This window comes from Semicossyphus pulcher, unplaced genomic scaffold (assembly GCF_022749685.1).
Source record: "Semicossyphus pulcher isolate SPU_LCO1_2020_fin unplaced genomic scaffold, fSemPul1.0.p SCAF_11, whole genome shotgun sequence".
Lineage (NCBI taxonomy): Eukaryota > Metazoa > Chordata > Actinopteri > Labriformes > Labridae > Semicossyphus > Semicossyphus pulcher.
Genome location: NW_027211615.1, coordinates 6,498,881 through 6,521,372, shown reverse-complemented (window position 1 = coordinate 6,521,372; position 22,492 = coordinate 6,498,881). Strand labels below are relative to the sequence as shown.

At 42.1% G+C, this 22,492-nt stretch overlaps 1 protein-coding gene across 1 annotated transcript in view; it reads right to left on the bottom strand.

Moving 5' to 3' along the window:
• The window catches only part of cnih3 (cornichon family AMPA receptor auxiliary protein 3), an 84,988-nt gene that overhangs the window by 40,896 nt on the left and 21,600 nt on the right, over positions 1-22,492 (bottom strand). Inside the window, exon 3 of the mRNA XM_069656826.1 lies at positions 9,976-10,023. Within this exon, the coding sequence (XP_069512927.1) occupies positions 9,976-10,023 (48 nt within the window). The remainder of the gene's footprint in view (positions 1-9,975; positions 10,024-22,492) is intronic.

Here is a 22,492-nt window from a genome sequence, read left to right as displayed (position 1 = left end):
GGACTATTTTCATCTGTGGATAAATCGCATTTTCTGTTATTGTGAATATTTCTGGCAGCAGACTGGTGTGTGTGGGATTAAGTAGAGACATAGTATGTGTGTTCATGGTAATGAAGGAACAAACCATCTGCTGAAAGTGTGGTTCATTGTTTTCAGTTAACAGTGGAGCTCTGTGACAAAAAGGACGATGATACACGGTGTCACACACAATACTTACAGGATGCTTTTGGTCTGTCCATGGAACGTATTGACAGTGGAAGAATGATGTAATACTATAAGCTGTGTCTGAGCCAAGTATAGTGTAATCAATGGATAACAAATATTAATTTCGTCTCAAGTTCCTCCTTATTGAGACATGAATGAGTTACCAACCTTTGAGTTAATACTCCTTTAATCATTACATCTGGAACACTTTTACTAGAAGACAACATTCCTGGAAGAAATTGTTAAGTGGAACTGGACTGAGGGAAGTCTTTGATTGACACATCGTCACACACACGATGAAATGGTTTCATGATTCAGCTCATGGTGCCCTGCAGTGTTTTAAAGGCTTCTCCTTACACACTCTGTATCCAGATATCTCTAACAAACAGGTGGGAGGCTTTTCCTTCCCCTGAAAAAAAAAACTAATTAAAGCTCGTTGCTGGCGCCTTGCTGTATGTGTTGGCTCTTTGCCATCACCTGATAATAAGTGTGATAATGTGACACCACTGGCAGCAATGTGAATCGTATTAAGCTCTCAATATTTTGGGAGCAAAGAAACAAAAAGAATTCCTCAGCACTCCACGAGGTCCCTTTAACATGATGTGTTTTCTGCACACATCTGGGGGCCGGACAGAACACAGTGGGGATTGAATGTGGCTAACACCAATGTGCTTATCAGATCAGCTCAAACACAGTTTAATGCTTCCTCCCACTGCTGTTGCAGTTTAGGTGGAATGTAATAGAGATTCCCAGGGGAGCTGTGTCTGAGCCGTGCTTCATTCCAACACTTTACATACATTATATGCACAACAGCTGTCAGGTGTTAATGTTTACCACACCATGACTTTCCACCTCTTCCAGGTCATAAGTTCAATTCAGTGAACTTCCCCGCTGTAATCATGTCGTGTTCTCCATGAGTGGTTTGTTGATTTCCTTTCCACCAATAGCTCCGACCGTCCTCGGGGTTTTTTTTAATCACTTATAAGAGAAAGAATCCCGTAAGAGAGACAGGCTGTGTGACAGTAAGGGTACATTTAAAATGAAGTTAATAGCTATTAATAAACTGATTTGTTGAACGCTTTTGGTCAATAACAGCATTCTGCTGCCTGTTATTTCTCTACAGCAGACCCCTGTTGTGAGTAACTATTGCTATGGCCACATTTATGAACATCGACTCTAGAGGACTATTTCCAATCATATTCATTTGCACAAAAATGTTCACATATTTACTGTGGGGATTAGACAAAACAAAACAATAAACTGTGAAGAAGAAAACAATGCAGAGAAAGCAGGCATTATTTAAAGACACAACGAGCTGGAAGGCAGACAAGGGCCTGTGTCCACTTGGCTTGCCGTGGTAGTCAGTATTACTTGGTTTTATACTAAACCAAAGCAGTTCAGCATTTTCAGCACTCATCGTCCTCAGCTCAAAAGTGTCCTCGGCGTGAGCTGTCTTTTGTTGCTGCACTCAACAAAGTCACTCCCTCACTAACCAGTCAAAACCAAGAAGAGGCAGGAATTCTGATATCAACCATGTCAACAATGGTGGAGGAGAAGCTAATCATTTCGTTTTTCCAGGGTACAATTTCCAGGTGTCGAGCTGCTGCTAACGCCAAGACATGATTCTTTCCATTGTTTTTACTCTCTTTGTAAAATGTCCCTGAATAAAAGCAAGTATTACGCATACAGAGCAATTTAAAACAGACTTAATGGTCACTACAAAGAGAAGTGCCCCGAGACAACTTTAGTAAGCAACAATAGTAAGCATTCTTCTTCTTCCTCTTTGCATGACCGGGTTATATCGCCGCCTGTTGGTGTGGCATTCTCATGACAGTGGACACGAAATCACGCGATAACATCAGTGTTAAACAGAGCAACACACAAACAACAGTTCAGCTTGCACTTCCGAGGTTGATTATCTGCTCATTTGCATATCATTCTGTGATTTTTGTGCTCCTACCATGCCTGAGTACACTACTTAATTAAGCTTGACGCTTGCTTGAAGCGGCCTCCGTCAAAAATAGACCCGGCGCGTATCTTTAGCGGAGAGACACTTCTGGGACGGAGATGGACCGTGGCGCGTGCTGTGGAATCACGAGCATTGACTTGGATGGGCGCGATCGACTCCGGAGGTCGCTGCGCACATGGAACGCGCCGGAGACGGATCCTGTGGAATTTGAGGGTTATAGATCAGAAAAAGAATACTGCGGTGATTCATGCCCTCCAGTTCACCATGTCTCACTTCACCAGCGATGGACATGTTCAGTTTAAAGTGCATTATTTCAGCTATATGCTAATTCTAAGTAGCCTAGAGAGTTCCTGGTTGCTCTGGAAGCAGTTATAACTGAAGAATCTACGGACAGTTCTGTTCTGTTGTCTTAAGAATTAAAATCTATTTAAATCAACAAAATGATTTGCCAAAAAATATTTCATGTCAAATTATTGATTTCTTTTATTCTTTGATCTCATTAAATAAATGAAACGTTTGACTTGACATAAATACTAAAAGCACTGCAGCATAAAATCACCACTGAAGATACAAAGTTCAAAGCCCCATTTTTACAAACCTCAAAATCACAAAGGCTCACAGCGGTGTCTTTAAATGATAAAAAGCCACTTGAGTTGAAAGAACATTACGGATGTTTATCAAATAAAGGCCCCTTTTTAGCACACTGTGCTTCTGCTTTTATCAGACCAAGTGCGTTTTAATCAAATCATTTAAATCTTTATGAAAACCAGCCCATAAAATCAATGAGAATTTCAGAAGCTGAGTTTTTCTTAATGAGATATTATTAGGTTCCACTGTGTGTGTGTGTGTGCAGCAGCCTGCAGAGCTGTGTTCAGACAAACACGATCCCAGCAGACTGAACGTCAACCTTCCAGCATCTGCAGAGAAAAGTGCCATCGCTCCTCCGTTACTCTGCTGACTGACTCATTCTGATGGCCAGTCGCCTCCAGCATTGACTCCAGAATATGCTAATAAAAACATGGAGCTTGTGCGGTTTTAAAACGGGGGAGCCATTTCACAGATAGGCAGACCTCAAGACAGGACGAGAGACTTTCATGTCCCTGATATGCACCAGGTGTCAGCTTTCTTGACATGTGATGTCACTATTATGTGGCCAGTCACGCCTAACTGAAAAGGTGAACATAGAATTGTCAGGACCTGGAATCGTTTATTCACATGGAAAACAAAACAAGGCAACCACTGTTCAAACGTTAAAGAGCTGACAACAGATTCACACCTTGTCCGGAGCAGCCGCGCAACAGCAGGAGCAGTCCTCCGCTAGCCTCACTCTCACAGACTGAATCAAAGTGGCAGGGCTGTCATGAGGCTCAGGCTTGAAGGCATGTTTACATGAGCCTGTAGTTAACATACACACCTCTAATTGGACACTACTCGTTGCCACTATGCAGGCATATGACCTCTATGACCTTCTTCATAGCTCGTTTTTGTGTTATTTGGTTGGAGAAGAGAAGAACCTTGCTTCCGTTTGTCTGACGGTTCTTGCTAGCTTCTTAACTTCCCTGTGTCGTGCAATTGGTGGTATTTTGAGTCCTTAGTTAGAGGCAAGCATTGTCTTTCACAGGATGCCTATAGCATCCAGGGTTTTTCCTGCATTGAGGAATTTTTGGTGCCCCCAAAGAGATTTAAGCCAGCGGCAAAGGAAAATCACCAGCGTCAAAATCATAAGAATTAAGAATGAAAAAAAAATCTAATCAAATCTCTGTCTCTGCATGTGTTTCTGCAATTTATCAAACAACTGTTGGCAGGACGTAAACTAAAATAACACGTCTTTGACTTCCAGCAGTCACCTCTCCTCTCACCCACAGCCACTGTTTTTAACACATGCGGCTGACGCTGCGTAGTTTTCACTGATGCTGATCGCTTTGCCGTTAAAGTCTCAAAAAATGAAAGCCCTTTTATTTCTGTTTGAAATGTTAAAAGCGCTGAGGTACAACCGCTACGTACTTTTCTCATCATGTCCTGCCTCCTGCACCGCTCACCTGAAGCAAACAGAGTATTTCCATTAGGCGAGAACGCGTCTGACATGACAATCTCCTGTTTAACTGTTTATTGTCACTTCTGTCTTATTTTTGTCTTATTAAATCAGCCGTACACACGGTACTGTCCAACTTCTATCTGTGGACATGCTGTTATGGTGTTTGCCACTGGTATTGCTAACAATGGCTAACCTGGCTAGAGCTATCCGCGCATATAGCTACTGTTTCTTAGCTCTTCTGTATTATTTGTGTCTCATTAAATCAGTCAAACACACAGTACAGTCCAACTTCTATCTGAGGACATGTTGTGGACCTTATATTTGTTCTGTAGTTGTCTGTATTCCAAGAGAGCAAGCACAATAATTGTTTTATTGGAGGCGTCCAACTTGGTTTTCTGACTTGTACTGTAACACGGTTAACTCGGGTGTAATGTCATTCCCAGTTCAGAATTCCGACTTCCGAGGTAAATGGAACACACCATAAACTAGCAAACTTTTTCGAAGACCACCTGTTTTCAGATCACCTGTGAGGTTTCTCTCCTGCAGCAGGGCGCAGAGGAGCGCTTCTTTCTTTGACAATAATATCTTGACAACAGGTCACCACTAAAACTGCCGCTGCTTAAAAACGTCAGCACCATGACACCTATCTGAAAGTTAATTATCAATATAGTGCCAATACATTTTCTCTATCGATTGTTTCAGCTTCACTTGTACATTTTCTGTGTAAAAATCTTCATTTGTAAAGTTAGTAGTTACTAATTTTATCAATGTAGTAAAAAGTAATACATTTCAGGAAGCTGCATAAAAGGTATAAATAAAAAGTGTTTTACTTGAGTTAATGTAACCAGTTTTGTAAATCAGGTTTTCATTTACTCTTGTAAATTTAATTTAGTAAAGCATAATGAGGTAACACAGACTTATTGCCTTTATTTATAGTGGATTGATCACGCCGTCGTGCGTCGCAACCCCCCAAAGGCCCATTCTGAGCCAGGAAAAACCATGGCATCATGTTTTGTCTCACGTGTTTGAGCCTGTGTGGGTCAACACTAGACTTTGTTTTAGTTTTCAGGTTTCTGTCACGTTTGAAATATATACAAAGGTAAGGCTTAAGAAACAAACAACTCCTGGTGATTAAAACATTCTTCATATGATGCACTGGCTTCTTTCTCACCGTGAAGGAGAACGACGCCACACATTTTTACCACAGTTAATGAATTTAAGTCTGAACTCCTTTGGTTCAACATGAATAAATGTAAAAGTCACAACAGCTTAAAAATTCACACTAATAATTTATACATGAATTGATGAAATGTTGAGCTGGATTCTGGTAACACAGAAACAGGCAGTTCAGACCAGTGCATCTGATCAGCCTCAACATGTACAAGTTGCTGCATTAACCCGGCTGCTGTAAGCGTGGGGATGGGAAACATGAAACTACTGCAAGTTTCTATTTCAATCCATTAATCAATACATGCTGTGCAATGACATGTATTTGACTTGTACCTTTCATGCGTATATCCGGAGAGTCCAGTTCATGGGGCGCAGCCAGATAGAGAATCAATGCAGTTACTAGCCTGTAAATCACATGTGAATACACTTAAACACTAAGAAAATATGTCAGGCCATTGCACACATGTTACATGTAAACAGATGTGTCTCCTCTCAACCATCTGATTGTGGTGATCAGTCTGGTCTTGAGTAGTGCACCACAGCAAATATCGGTAGCCAAGCTAATAAGTTAGCAAGTCAAAATAAAAATGACATTTATTGTCGTCAAACGAGTTACCACGAATCCATCAGTCAATCCAGATTACACACAAAGACATAAAAGATCCTGTTTGCAAACACGACTGCACAGAAACAACTGTGCTGAAACAATGGGCACGAGCACGTGCACCGCCACTCGCACAGACGTTTAACTCTCAAACACACACTGTGCCAAACAGAAGCAGCGATCACAGCTCAGCACAGCAGCACTCAGTTTCTGACTCCTCTCTCATCTCTTTCCAGTGCGACCCCCCACCCCCAACAAACAGACACAGCGAGAGACAGGAAGAGGAAGAGGAGGAGAGAAGAAGTAAAAGGGACAGTTGGGAACAAAAAAATACGATACACAGATGAGAGCAAAGAGATCCTAGACGCGTCAGAAGAGTCTCAGAAGTGATAGAAGGAGATTGGGAAAGGGGAGGGGCTTCTATGATGCACTTTGCTAATGAAGAAATTATAGTTAATAAATACACTGCACACAATAACACTTTAAATCATCAAGACAGTAAGCTGCATTTTGAAAATGTCCAGAAAAAGTCTTTCAGGCCTCACACCAAGGCCACAACACATGAATGGGCAATGAGGGAGCGTTGGAGAGTCCAGCAGAAGTGTTTGCAGATACGGGTAACAGGCAGGTAAAACATCCAATCATTTCATTTGGCCCTTTTTTTCTTCAGAGCATTTGCTTTCTTGCATGCCGTTGTGACGTCAAGAGAATACCAACAAATAGAACGAAAAATGCTTCAAAATAAAACGCCCCGAAAATGGATCATATTTGACAGCCATCTTATTCTTACTTCTTCGGTAGCTACAGATGTCCTTCTCCCTCTGAGACCCCTTGAGGATTTTTCTCCCCGTGTGATGCAAATATTTTTTTAAAGTCACCGATTTGATAATTGCCTGACGACACAAGTGAAAGGCAGCCAGAGAAAGAGCTTTGAAGACGGCATGGCAGCGATTCAGGAAATACCCATGGCACCTTAGAAATAAGTCTATAATGTGCTGTGCTCATCCTCTGCCGCCTACTCATTACTACACTTACGAAGGTGTAGGGATGGAGGGAAGAGAAGAGAGAGAAAAAAGAACGAGGAGGGGGATGTTGAAATAGAGGAGGAGAGAGAGAAAAAAGGGGCAAGACCGGCCCAAAAATAAAGGAGGGAAGGGAGAGCGCTAATGAGTACACTCAGGTTTGCTCAGTTGCTGTGACAACGCACCGGCTCATTGCTTCCAGCCGCAAGACTGCATATCTAATGAATAACACACACGCACACGCACACGTACGCACACACAGTTGAGAGACAGAACCCAGTATATCCCCTCAAGCGATTGTCATCTGCATGGGTTTGCAGGCGTCCAAAAACCCCATCAGAACACACTGTATAGAGAACAAAAATGGCACGTGTCCATGCCCGCTTGTGTACGTGTGTCTGCAGTGAAAACTATCAAACAGGCATGCCAACATAAGGAAAAGCAGCCAAAGCTTTTAACCAAATCAATCAGGACCACCGTGCTGCGACTGTGCCAGTTGGAGTGAGCTGAATAGTTTTAGGGGAGGAAAGAGGAGCTCTGGAGAAAGGAGACAAAAACCTTCACAATGCAGCAGATCCTCCTGCATCAGGACCACAGGCATCCACACTGACAGCCCCAGCAACACAGTCGAAATATAGCTCATGGATTTGAGCATTAAGTTCATAAACTGCAGGAAGATGTATGAATTTAACGAGCTGTATGAAAAGGAAAATGTCAGTGGGATGTCCTGTCCTGGCTAGTCTGCTTCAGATCTTCAGCCACTAAACAATGCTGTTTATCAGTCACCTTATTAAAAGAGCATGGTTAGATGATATGATGATATACTGTATATATGTATATATATATATATATACACACAGTATATTTATATATATAGACTGTAGGATGGTAGATACTTGTAAGCCTATTTTGTGATACCAGTTCGTCAGAGGCAGATATGGATGGTTATAAATGAGCAGGATGTTTTGCATCCATGTTTAGGTACTTTAAATTCTGTTTCGTTTACTGTATTAGCAACACGTTCTCACTCTGAACTCATCAAACACAGCAGTTTGGTTCAAAATATGACCATTGAGGTACCACTTTAGCGTCACTATGACACATAAATTGCATGGCTGGGTTTAAAATATAATTTTTTCCGATTTGAATCGATTCTCATTTGAATGACCCGATATTGATTAAAACATCCCGAAAACGATCTTTAAAAATATGTGTAAAAACATGTCTGATCACTCACGTTTCCGAGCGCTCCTGAACGCAGCACGACTCAGCGTATCCCCCAGAAACGCGGCAGTGAGGGAGACATGCCCGGACTTGTTTACTGCAGCTACTGCAGAGACATCAGTGATCGCTGACGGACCCTTTTTATCGTGTGTGCGTCCATGAATATGTAAGTTAGTTTTGCACTGATGTTTATGTTTCTCTCTGTAAGCGTCGAGTGTATTTTCAGCATGTTGTTATACAGTATGCCTTTCCCCATATCTTCTTATTCTTCTTGTGGGTGTTTTATGGCGGTTGACAAACAACGTTATGGTGCATTACCATCACCAACTGGTATGGAGTGTGAATCGGGATTCAACTACTGGATTCAAAACGTAATATTTCGGGAAAAAATAAGTAACGGTACAAGGTCCCCATAACTCTGCATCTCCTGTGGGTTTGTTCTTCGCGTTGTGAGATCTCGTGGCCAAATCTCACACAAGTTGAAGCCCAGTTCGTTTAATTAAAACCATGAGGCAGATGTTCAGACTAAAAATCTGAAACTGGAAAAAAATTGATAAGCTGTCTGATTCATAAAATTGTTAATATTGTGTTGACTGCTGTGTGTTTGTCAGGTTAAATAAAAAGTACATGATGTAACTTCTTTGGGGTCAATTCTTATTGTAAAAATTATGATAATGCACCAGGTTAGAGGTGCACTGATATTGTAACTGAAATACCCCTAAAAAAATCCATATGGAATCGGATCGGGATCTTGTGAATCGGAATCAAATCGAAGTGAGAAATCCTCATTGATACCCAGCCCTAGTGCATGGTATCCTTTTAAAGCTGTTGCCCTGTGACGTTGTGGCAGCACTTCTGGAGCTACCTCCAATAATCCCTGCACTGTTGGTCACATTTGCAAGGGCAGTGCATCTGGATGTGTGTGTCCATGTTTTGTATTTTGCTTTTTATGTGTGTGTTTGTGTGTTCACGTATTAGTGTATTTGTCTCTGCACAAGCACGATAGGGAGGACGTCCTCCCAAGAGGCCTCTGGAGGGCCTGAAGGCTCGGGTTGACAACACTGATAACCAAGATCAGCTGTTCAACCAATGAACCTCCAGCATAAACAGACATACGCATACAAAAAGATGCACACACATCTGCAGGAGACGTGCATGCGCAGTGCGAGTTTCAGAGAGGTGGAGGGATAAACAGATGTCACAGTGAGGCTGGGAGGAGGCCTCTTTTTCATCCACACACTGAGTCCTCAAGGCAAACTGTCTGCAGACGCACACACACAAACAGACAGCATGGCTCTGCAGAGCAAGGCATAGAACCTCTCAATCTCTGTCTCCCCTTTGATGTCGGCTCAACATGAGGCAAGAACACAAAGGATTACTGTGCAAATCAAAGATTAATTAAAAGCTGAACTACTAGTCACGTAGAATACTGATATACAGCTCTATACACCTGAAACTCAAAAATCAAGCAGAAGCCTTGCATTTATATAACCTCATAAGAAAACGTCAAAAAAAAGCTGACAGGGGTGTGACTACAGAAATTAGGAGACATATGGGTGGCATGAATTACAGATCCATGAAGCCACAACATGTGCACATCATTTAGAAGTATCAGAGATGTGGTGAGAGTAAGGTTTCATCTGTTTTTGGACACTTTTGTTTTTATAGCTTCACTAATAAATCAGCCGTTTCCTGAGTGTTACCCCGATAAACACAAACAAGGTGAGTTTAGTCTCTCTCGGCTTACCTTCCTCAGCAGGTTGCAGATCCTCTCGATATTCCGCAGTCGCTCCCTCTGTAAGGAGACATAAGGGGAAAAGACCTGATTACTTTTTAGCTGCGCATGCTGACTGATGAAAAAGGTAAGAGGATGGGAAAATTGAAAGTTTGTCCTTCGAGTGAATTTGGCAAAAACGGGTTGAAATACATCCCAATACATACACAATACATCCCAGAGGACGCGACAGGGACAGTAACTATCAATATAGATGATGAACATCTTGGACCTCATTTCAGTCCCACAGGATTTCGTGGGCATTTTCTGTGATGTGATTTCATAGCAGCTGTTTAAAAAAATGACACATCCACTGTGAGCGACTGGGACAAATTAAAACCATCTATTGGCTGAGCGAGCTGTTTGTCTTCTGACATCACTTCCGGCTCATTAATGCGTCAAGATCCCAAATAAAGTGTGTAAAAACTGAATAACACTAAAGTAAATGCCCGTTTTGCAGTGTGCATGCATATTCAATGTTATCCATATGTGCAAAGAAAGGTCTACATTATTTATTACATTTACGCTGTCCGTTCAGCTGCTGCGGCGGTGTAAAACAGTTACAAGAGAACAGGGGCATTATCATTTCACTCTACAATGACTATTTGAGATCAGCACAGGGAAAACATGGGAAACACAGCCTCTGGTTGGCAAAAAGTCTCATTAGACTCAATTCAAGGCATCAGGAAGCAGCTAAGAGGACGGACAGAAAACTATTTTTTTGTCAAGAAAATCTGAAATAAAATGTTTTTAATCACGACACAGTCAAGCAAAGTAAAAACATTTTAAATGTGATCAATCAGGTGAAAATGTGTTCAAATGGGTTCATGAATGTTTGGGGTTAAGGTCCAGCAGCTTGTAGGCGGAGCTTGGGGCATCGTTTCAGGGTTCTATCAGCTCCATTTGGTTGTATACAGGTGCTTTTTCCACGTCAACTACAAACAGGTTACTGAGCAGATCAAATTTAAATTTCTGAGCTCCAAATTCGGAAAATCACCATGAGAACTCTGCCAGGTCCACTCAGTTTATCAGCAAAACGCGCAGTTGGGAACGCAGCGGTGGAGACCTGGTTTGTCATTGACTGGCAACATGAAAAGTGACCCATCTTTCCTTGCTGCATCTGAGTCTCCCACAGGCGCAGCTTGGCTTGTTAAGCTCTCTCTGCATCATACATGTCTGTGATCACACGGTCCCGTCCCTGAAGCTCGAGGTTTAGCGGAGTAAGATGCTTCGTTACGTCGCACAGATATGCCAACTCACACAGCCGGTGCTCGCAGGTTTTGATTGCCGCGCACGCGGTTGCAGTGCATTCTGGGATTTGTAGTATCAACGGTGTGCGTGCTGTATACCGGCGGGCCAATTATGATAGACATATGAGATTATCTTGCGGGCCTTGAGTTTGAGATCCCTGGTATAGAGTCTCCTGAAAGACACTGTAGTTTGAGGCCGGATGAGGTGGCTCATGAAAGTCAGATGATCACACCAGAGGCTCGTCAGCACGGATCAGCTCTCTACTTCACAGCCAAAAACTCTAATGCAGCATTCAAGAGATATTGAAGAAACAGTAACAGATGCCCTCCCATGTTTATACAACATTGCAGACCTCAGGGGATCAATATTTTGAATATAAAAGTAGTACGTTTGGGGACGTTATGACTGCGCGTGGGGAAATAGGATGATTGGTCAAAGTTGAAAGAAAGTTGCAAAATTCCAAGATTGAGAAAAAGTTGCGTCAGGGGTTGAATTTGCCGCAACATCGCAATTTCCTGGACGGACTGTCATTTAGATGACAAGCCAGAGGTGTCGACTGGAGTCATGACACACGTATGAGTTATCTGAGTACAATTTTACATGGAATCCATGTTTACATGGAAATGGTCGTTCCATATTGTGCAGTGATGTAAATTAGAATTTAACAATTAAAATGCAAAACAATCAATGTAATCCAATTTAGAGTTTATGTAAGCAATATATAAATCTAAATGAAAACAGCATTTGATCTTTTTCCCAAGGAAACTTCCTGTGCTCTGTAGTGGACAATATGTAAGTGCACTAAGTGACACAGCACCCGGTCGGCGTTGTATAACATTTGTATATTCTACTGTTCTTAGCTTCTAGTGTAATAAGCTGTAAAATGCTTAAATCAGCACTTGCCACGTTGCTGACTTCAACAGCCACCACTTCACCAAAGCTTTTAACATCATCATTAAATATTAAGTTATTCCTATAGAGACGCAATCTGGACATGACTGGCAGCCCTGCGCGTTCCACAGGGAGCGATGCATAACTGCGGCTGCTCATGAATCATATATTGATCCGAGCGTCGTGCTGTTTGTGCCTGTGCAAAGTCAATTTGACTTCATCTGCGCTTGTCATGAGCTGGCTGCAAAACGTCAACAACAGAGGCTCCATGGGAATGATAAAGTATATCAAAAATTATTCAGGCTTTCACAGAACATCAAAGCTAGCATGTCCGAATAAAGCTGAACTAATGTTTCGTACACACACAAGAAAAACGGATTAAAGTGTGTGAAAATATGCTTCATAAATTACATGAGCAGTTTGTTTATTACTGTTTCTGACATGAAACAGTGGACAGATTATTGTCCATGAGCAGCATCTGTACTCATATTAAATACTGTACTGTTGCCTGTATTAAAGCTGGTTTTTAACATGCCTGTGCTTTTTCCTAGCATATATTTAATGCAGAGTGCAGACAGAAGCCCTCAGTGTCGATTCTGCTGTTGAAAAATGTTCCAGCAAGATTTTACCAGGGCTGAGCGACAGTGTGTGTGAGTGTGAGAGTGTGAGAGTGAGAGAGTCCAAAACAGAAGCAGGCGCTCACTGAGAGCAGCGAGAGAGGCTCAGAAAGATAGAATGTACTGTGTGCGTGCGCGTGTGTGTGTGTGTGTGTGTGAGAGAGAGCCCTCGTTACACACACACACACACACACACACACACATAGAGGTGGCTTCTTCTCATTGACAACCAGCAGCCAGTGTTTTAAACTCACAGTTGCATATAAAAATGATTTTATTTAGCAAAGGGCTTAACTTTGACTTTATTTTATTGTGTGTATTTAATTTAATTTTAGCCCACTTATAGCTGTAGTCATCCATAATGGTTTATTTCCTCTGTCCTGTTTGTGTGCTGGTGCAGGCAGGCTGCAATCACAGCAATACTGTATTTTAAAGCAAAGATCTAGGCTATAGGGACGCTGCAGGGCCACACAGTCTCGATTTACTGTTTGTGTTTGTTGTTGTATGTGGAATTAAAGATTACTTTCCACTTTCAGATGAGTCACTGTGCCTTTTTTGGCAGCCTTTAACACCCCCAGCACCACTCAGCCCTTTTTATATCAGCTGGTGTGCTTATGTGTCTAAGTCTGTATCCAACACTCTGACTTCAAGTGGAGACATTTTTCTTTAAAGGAATAGTGAAACATTTTGAGAAATGGATTTTTATACATATCTGTATTAACAGTAATACCGCAGGTTTTCAGCCCGCACTCTGACAAGGCCTTAGCTTCAAACATTAACTGATGTGAGTCGCAGATGTTGTCTCTCTGACTGAAACTGAAGAACTGGCCCTGGATTTCCTTTGTAGCTTATCTAGCTACACCAGAAGGCACGAAAAATTTGCTGTTGCCCCGAGAGGCTATACATCATATTGATGTACTTGGACCATAGCTGATGGGTTCCAACATTGTGAACTGGCTAACACTGAGAAGCATTAAGCAGCCAAGAGCCAGTTAAACCAAGCAGCAACCTCCTGTGTTGAAAAATTAAGCCAATGCAAAAAACTGCAGTTCCTCAAGTGGCCACTTGAGGCTCCATAAAACAAGAAATAACATTACAGCAGGTGGGAAAATGCCCATTTTTACAGCAGAAATAAACATGTTTACAGCCTGGTACAAAACACTGTTTTGTTATAAACAGCTAATTTTATTGTTCAAGATAACTGCACGGGGGGTGAATTTTTTTTATAACACCCGTTTTAATTATATTAAGCCTTAAATCATAGGGGCCGGATCACTTGATTGACAGGTGGATCCTGCTGGCTGTCTGCTAGACGTCAACACAGACACACAGACACTGAGCTTAACTTCACCTGTTTGTGTTGTTGGAGACTTTTGGGGATTTTTTCATTCAAAGTTTGGACAAATAATCTCTCTGTGGGATTTATGGAACTTTATGGCTGTGTAAGAAGTCTGAGCTCCGGCTTTTCTGTGAGTTAAATGTTAGTGTTATCTTATTGTTATTGTAGCACTCGTAGCAGGTATACTGTGCTCGCTTTGGCTGCTTGTTAGCCTGTTCAGTGTTTTACATTTATTTAATCGTCGGCCAGTAAATAGGAGTCAGGAGTTGTTGGCGTTTCCCCGGAGAGATTACAGCAGCCTGTAGCGGACCAGTTACTTTAAGTTTCCCGTTACGTGTCGGCTCGCCGCTCTCTCACTGCTACTTCTTTAGTCTGATAACTAAACACCTGCAGTCAGTCACCGTCACAAACAGAATCTACTCTGTGGGAAACACGGTTAAACTAGCTCATTAATTATTTATACAGTCTATGGCTAATAACCGCTAGCTACACTGAGGAGCATATAGCCTAGCTTCATAGCCGTAGCTGGCTGATTCATCGACCCGCCCATAGAGCTCAGCCATAGACTTCAGCTCGCTCACGCTCCGCGTCTTTGCTTGCCTCTGGATTAGCCGGCCCTGGCATTTCCAATATGGCGACCGCCAGCGGCGGCGCAATTTGAGCTTCACAACGCTTCTTCAGAAACCAATGGGTGACGTCACTGAGACTACGTCCATTTTGTATACAGTGTATGGACCAAACATGAGCTTTAAGGAGGATGATTATTTTTTACTTTTAGGTGACCAAAAACAAAAATCTAAATAAATGCTACAATCCTCTGTGTCTTCATCAGCTTGTTCTGATGACCCCATCGCAGAAAAAAAATTACATTCCCCAAAGCTGTAATGAAATGTGATTTTTTATGGCAATGAGTCTGTTTAATGTTTCTGAAGGTAAGATGCCGATGTGTTCTTCAAACTCTTGAGGGCTTGTTCTATATATCATTTCCTTAAATATGCATGGATGAAGATGTAAACATGCATATTTGATTACTATTTTTAAGAAGTGCAGACTGCTACAGAGGTTTCTGCTTGTTAATGTTTAATTGATGCCGGTGCTCTAAATAATGAAACCAGGGGTTCCTGGGCAGGAGGCTGCAAACAAGTCTGAGGTAACACCGCGGTAACAATGGAGAGAGAGAGAGAGAGAGGGGAAATTATGCAAAAAGCAGAATAAAAATCATTTTGTATCATTTATTCTATTATTTTGTGTGTGTGTGTGTGTGTGTGTGTGTTGAGACATGCTAACTTAAGTAGCGCAACTTCCACTCTCATCTCCCCAAAACACCACATGGGACTTTACCTCATTTCAAGAGCATCACATCAAGAGCACGATGGAGACGAGCGTGGGGGGAAAATGTGGAGAAAGCATATTGAGCTGCCTTTTAACTTTTTCATTATTTCATATGTTTCAAAGTACAGGGAGAAGCCATTTCAGCTTAAGAAAGTTTGACTTTGAAGTGCAATGTTCGGCAGCTGCACGACAGGAGAAAAAGGGAATGTGTGATTGGAAGGAGGAACGGCCGAAAGAATTTGGTCGGGGCAAGAATTTGTATTCATAGTGCTAGATTACAGATTCCTAGCGCGTGTACAGGAAGTCTTTCATGTTCTGGAAAATGCAGAATTGAAACCCTCCCTCTGTCCTCCAAACAACCTCATCTACTGCACACATATACCCACATCCATACATACTTATACATGCTATATGAGTAGCCATGAAAGGCTAGGTCTAGATTGCCAATTATCTCCACTGCTACGTCTACTCCTGGTTCAAACCATGCACCTCATCAAGGGCCGGACCCATTCACTCCTGCACGACACTATCTCCCCTCGGCTTTATCTTATTCCCGGGGTTTGAACGAGGACACGCAAATATATTCCACTTAAAGCGGTGTTGTGTGTGTGTTTATTGGCAAACGTGCGCACACACACACACACACACGCCCGCAACTGTCTACTCATTAGCAAGCAATTAGGCTGATGCCTCTTTGAAATGTTACTCAGCGAGAATTGGCTTGACAAGCGAGAGCAGTCTGGAAGTATAAACAAGAGTTGGAAAAAAGGGAGGGGTAGTTGGAAAAGAAAACGGGGGAGATGGAGGCAGAAGGAAGGGGGGGTCGGGCTGTTTTAGATTGACCTTTATTTCACCAGGCAGACCAATTAAGAAATTCTTATTTACAGGAAGTACTGCATGAGCATGACTGGACACTGAAGCCCAAACGATGATGTAGAAGAAGGTGTTTGTAATGTTAATGTTCCACTAGTGCAAAGTGTGTTGAATAAATTCCCCCTCTGACTCCAGTAAAGCTTGAGGTAAAGTGTGGGAGACAGGCGTGCAGCAGCGAGGGAGATGGAGTGATACGGGGGAAGAGGGGTGGAGGGGAACATTTAAACAGTGTGAAGAGGCTACAGAAGCCGTCAGCGCCGGCGCTTGTGTCTTTGGTTGGGTACTGATGAATATCAATCAGTTGGGCTAATGAAAAACGCTGCTAAGATTCACATTCATAAAACATGTGAACCTCACCAGACTCTCTTCTCCAGCTCCTGCCTCAGTTCTCACTCTGATTTCAGACTCAGATATTATCATGGCTCCTGGCTATAGCTTTATCTCTCTATAATAAAGCAGAGTGCGCCTGAAATATATTTTCACCACAGTACAAACACAGTAGGTTTGTGTGAGTGATATAAAGTCAGGACAAACACAGTATATGTTGTACAAACCGCATTTGAACATGCATGACCTTGTGTGAAAGTCAGTGTGTTTGTGTATGCGTCCTGTGACGGCAGAAAATTAAACGTCAGAGTGATGAATTATTTTCACTAAAGTCAGTTTGAGAGGCTAACTTAATGTGGACCTACTACAGAGACATCAGCGATCGCAGACTGATTCTTTCTATCATGAGTGCGTCCATGAATATGTAAGTTAGTTTGCCTTCATGTTTATGTTACAATCCGTTAGCTTCAGTTTGGCTGTGAGTGAACATGTTAGTGCGGTCTGTGAGGACATTTCAGAAAAGTGCTCCTTCTCCTCTTACCTGCTTAACTAATGGAAGGCTAACATCAAGCCGTAAAGTGGTATTCGACTGCGGTACTCGTCGTAGTTTTACTCGAGTACGAGTACTCAAGCTCAGATTCCGTCCAATACCCGAAACTGGTATTGGTGCATCCCTACATTTGAACATATAAAATTGCTGATCGCCACTTTCATTAATATTTGAGTTGTTTAGTCAACTTTGGAACACCTGTGGTGTTCCAAGTCAAAAATGACCGCCAAAGGAAATGAATGGGTAACACTAGATTATGTTCATCCATCTGATGGAAAACATCCGCATTCACACCAACTCATCCCCACATTCCCCGACGAGGACAACGCACTTCATACTGAACAAGTTTTGAAGCAGATGAAGAGGAGCTTGAAGTTGAAGAAGAGATAGAGGAGGATGTCTCAGAAATGAAGGACATTGATGGATTTTATATTTTCACTGCAGTCATTCATGTTAACCACTAATCTGAGACACTGTTTACAGCTTAAAAATATATGAAATAAAAATTGGTGATTATTCCTAATTGTATGTTAATGTAAGGAACGGTCTGCCGATCATTTGGTGCATGTCTTCCCCCACTCTCTATTCCCAACATTTCCTGTCATTCTTCAACTGTCCTATTGAATGAAGGCAAACGCTAAAAAAATGAATGACCAGGAACACCAAAGTAAGGGGCGAGAAATGAACACGACAGGAGACTTAAAAAGCCTGACTCTAAGATTTAGCATCAACTCTTCAGTCCTCTTATAGTTTCAAGGTTACAGAAAAGTATAAATGTAAAGTGGCAGGAATCCCAGCTCTGAAACGGGAACTAGAAAAGAAAAAGAAAAAGAAGTTTTAGATGAAGTGACACTCAAAATACAAACACCAAATAATGCTTTTTCGATGCAGTGAAAATGGAAGCATTGCATTAAGTTGAAAAGTTAATTGTGGTCTTTGCTGGAAATGAAGTTGTTCACAAAATAAAACAGCTCAAAGCAGTTAAAGTGTAAGTTCTTAAACAGATCATAATTTGAGCTAGAAATGGAGTTAAAAAAAAAGAAAATCCTCCTTTTAGGTGCTTAGAATGAAAGCAAATCAACCTGCCCTCCTTTGGCTGTGACATTATTCAATGTACTGTTATTTCCTCTAGGTTTCCCAACGATGGTTAGCCAGTATATCATGGAACATAAATGTGTGTGTGCTTGTGAGCACATGACAGAGAAAGATAGAAAACAACAAAGTAAGTTTTACAGTTTTCTGTGTGTGTGTGTGTGCGTGTGTGTGCGTGTGTGTGTGTGCGTGTGTGTGCATGTGTGAAGGAGAGTCCGCCCAATGTGAGGTTCCTCCCCGAGGAAACAAGTGCTGACAGAAAGTGCTAATTAGACTGCCTGGTTTCAGGAGAGAGAGAGACAGCGACAGAAAGTGAGGAAGGAAGATACGCTGGCTGGGAGACATTATGCAAGAGCTAGTGAGAGACAGATGAGAAGTTAGGACTTCTGTGTGTGAGAGGAGGGAGAAGGAGAAGCATGGCTGGTTACTGTATTCAGAATCTAAATGTGACGATGAAGTTGTTATGCCCAATAAGATCAAAATCACTAAAACAGATCCATAACTGCTTCCCTACCGTGGCCCTCAAGTGCAAAAGTGCTGCATCTGCCCAAATCATAGCCTGAATAAAAAAATGGACGACATGACAGCTTCCTAAAAGTGAAGCCAAACCCTCTCTATCGCCCCCTGCTGACTGGCTGCACTATAGGTCATAAAGCCCGCCTCCACCATGTTAACAAATGGGACATGAATCAAACTATAAAATCAAAATACACGACAAATACATTTTTCTCAAACATGGTTTCTGTCATTATAGTTAGTTCTTATCCTGCTGATTTACGTCCAAGTGTTAATTTTACTGACAAGTTTATTTTTAATTAGTTATTTGATGCTGTAAAAAGGATGATTGACAGCTCTGTTGACCTGCAGCCGATCTGTTCCGGATTAGCAGAGTGGAGGACGAACGGCGAGAGGAGACGTAACTAAAACAATCACTACAGTCATTGAAGTTTACATATCTGTGAACGTTAACCTCAGACCAACACAAAGAAGCTGTTCTGCTGTTAAACACGCCGGTGTGCGGGATCCTTGCTGTTTGTTCAGTAAGTTAAGTGTTTGTTTTGGTTAGCGGAAGTGGCTACAGCGGCTCCACCCGCCGATCTCTACTGCGCAGACTCTGGCTCCAAATGACGTCACCATCGCAAGATGGCAGCGCCTATCACAGGGGCTATTTTGACATCACTTTCGTACAATGAGAGCAGATGGAGACGCGTCGTCCATATATATATACAGTCATTGGTCCAAACCATTTCCGTTTGGAGAAACAGGCCGCAAATTCAGAAACCACGCAAATTTTAAAACACACGCAAAAGTCCAAAAGAAATGCAATGACGGAAACTCACTGCAAATGAAAAAAAGAATGTGCTGGTTATTTACAGCACGTTTCTGTCATTGTACGTATTATATATATATACAGTTTATACAATACCAGTCAAAAGTTTGGATACACTTTCCCGTTCACTTGAAAATGTGTCCAAACTTTTGACTGGTAGTGTACATACATATATATATACAGTATATATATATTATTATTATTAATTATTTTCCCACTCAAACTTAAACTTTCTGGGTCTTCATGGTTTGCAGGGAACCCAACAGAAAGTTTTAGACTATAACCTCTCATAAAAACTTACAGTTGTAATAACTTTGAGAGTGTATTTAAGGGGCCACATCTTCTTCTGGAAACGGGCAGCACTGACATATTTCATATAAGAAACAGAAGGCAAAAGGGGGAGGATGGATTTAGCACGAGAGAGCGAGAGGGAAAAGGACGAGGATGTTAGATGGAACCTTTAGCTGGATTCATGATACATTCTGCATTGCATAATAATATGCAAATGGCAAAATTTGAAAGTGGCACTAAGGATGCATGTCTGTTTCAATGTTTCTGGAGTCTAAAGAATTATTTCCATTCACCTCTTAAGAGATCCTCATTCATCCACCTCTTGCTCTTTCCTTCTGTCTCTGTCTCTAACTGGTCTCTTTCACCCAGTTTGCTTTTTTTAGTCCGTTTCCTTGTACAACTTCTCTACCACTTTTATTCTTCTTCTCATGTATAGAATTCAAAACTCCAGAGCTAGAAAGTCCGGAGCTCTTAAGTCAAAGTCACCTCCAAACTCACTCCCCATTCTGTACTGTACCACCATGCATTATTAAGAGCCAACTGTGTTAGTAAAAGCCCAAAAGACCCACGGGAAAGGGATTTAGAGGGCTGGAATCCATCCTAAATCAACTTCAGCGGGGGCAGAGCTCCCATGCTCGCTGGCACTAATGTACATTTTTCTCCACAACTTCTCCTGATTGCTGCTGTGGGAAATTTGAGGAGCAATGATGCATGACATATTTGCCTGTTCGTTCACTGTGAGAATGACTGAGACTGACTGAGATATAAGGAGTAGAGGGAGGTGGGATTGGGAATAAATGTGTGTCGGGGAGTCTAAACTGGCCATGGCTGAAAAAGACTATACTTTGTCAAACAACCTCTTTCTTTCAACAATACACTTACCATTTCTATTACTGCTTTCCCACCAAAATTTAGCGTGTTGACGCAGGTTTTTCAGACCCAGGACGACCTGCTTATAGATGCCGATTGTCTCTTTTCCCATTGCCAGTGAAGTATACTCCTGTCGGTCTCGTTTCTGCTGCGTCACTGTCTAATGTCACAAATGCGCCCGCAACAGGGTTAGTAAACAGTGAAGATGTTACAGTGGTTAGGTCTTTATTGTATCTATTACTCATTCAGTCTGTTTATCAGACTCGGCGCGGACAAATTTGGAACCATGTTCGAGCGCTGCTCGGACGGAGACGGATGGAATTTGTAGCTGAGATGACGAGGAGTCGCAGAAGTTACAGACAGAGCATAGCATCGGGCCAGAGAGGGGGAAGAGATTAGCGCGTCGACACGGGTTTGTGTTCCCATCGATGCTGATCGGAGCCGAGGTGATAATTACCCGGGTCTACTGCAGAGTCATTTGACCCGGGTCTGAATGCCGATTGTAACCTTTCCCACTAAGCAAAAAAGACGGGTGTTAGCAGGTTTTTTGACCAGTGAGAAAACGGCTTATGCAACTACAGTTTAGAGCAGGGTCTGTCTTTGCATTCATGCACGTGCTATTTGTTTACCAGACAGCCAAGGAGAGCAGAGGATATGAGTACAATGCAGTGTAACCTATGAATTCCCTCCTGTTAAAGCATTATATTGTGCAAGCTGAAATCAATTAATTCCTATATAAATAGCAGGATATTACTCAGAGCCTAAATCCCTGCATTAGCCAGAAACAGCCTTTACATAACAACAGGAAGCCTGCGCTGAATGCTTTCAGCTGTGGGTGTGACCAGCTAGAAGTCTGTTCGCAGCTTTCAAGGTGACACTAACGGCAGCTTCACACTGTATCACTTATGGTTGTGGCTTAACTAAAGTGAACCACTGTGAGGAAAATATGGGAAGGAAGACCTTGGATTGTTTAATAATATCACAAGCGATCACTTATTTTCCCTGAAGTTACTTAACAACAGACAGGACCAGAACATTTCATGAATTTGCAGTCCATACAACATTTGTCTGAGCAATTCAGGCAGTTACTTCACAGTATATCATGAGCTCTAGTATCTATCAGATGTCTGAGAAGGTTCTCACTCATCCATGTCATGCTAATTCTAAGCTAAGTCCAAAAGGCAACTGGACTTTTGGATTAACCTGGCAAACGAAAAAGTCCTGAGTTGAAAAGCTGTCAACATATATTACTTAATAATTAATTCTGGTGCATCAATGATAGAGCCGAATTCAACTGTTTCATTCTGTGCTCGTTTCTCTGGTTGGGGCCTTTTTGTGAGTTTTCTGATACTTTTCCTCTCCGGGCCTCGAACAACTGTTTCACATTCATTCACATCTGAAACATGACAATGGGCCCCAACTTGATTCAACCTATTTGGATTTTGTGTAGTGCTGTCAAAATTAACACGTTACGCTGTGTTTACTTCCTGTGAATGTTGCCTATTTAGCGACTCTCTCTCTCACTCTCTCGGCGACTAGCCTGGGGCAGCGGGCAGGAAGAGGATAGCGGCCAATCGGGCAGCTCGCTCGCCGCAGCGGTGCTGTGACAACCGCCACACAGAACCATCCTGGCTAAAGACGGATAAGGACAATGATGGTTTTGAATTCAACTGGCACTTGTAGGCCTGGGTTTTGTTAATGATTCTTTTAGTACATAAGAAATCTGC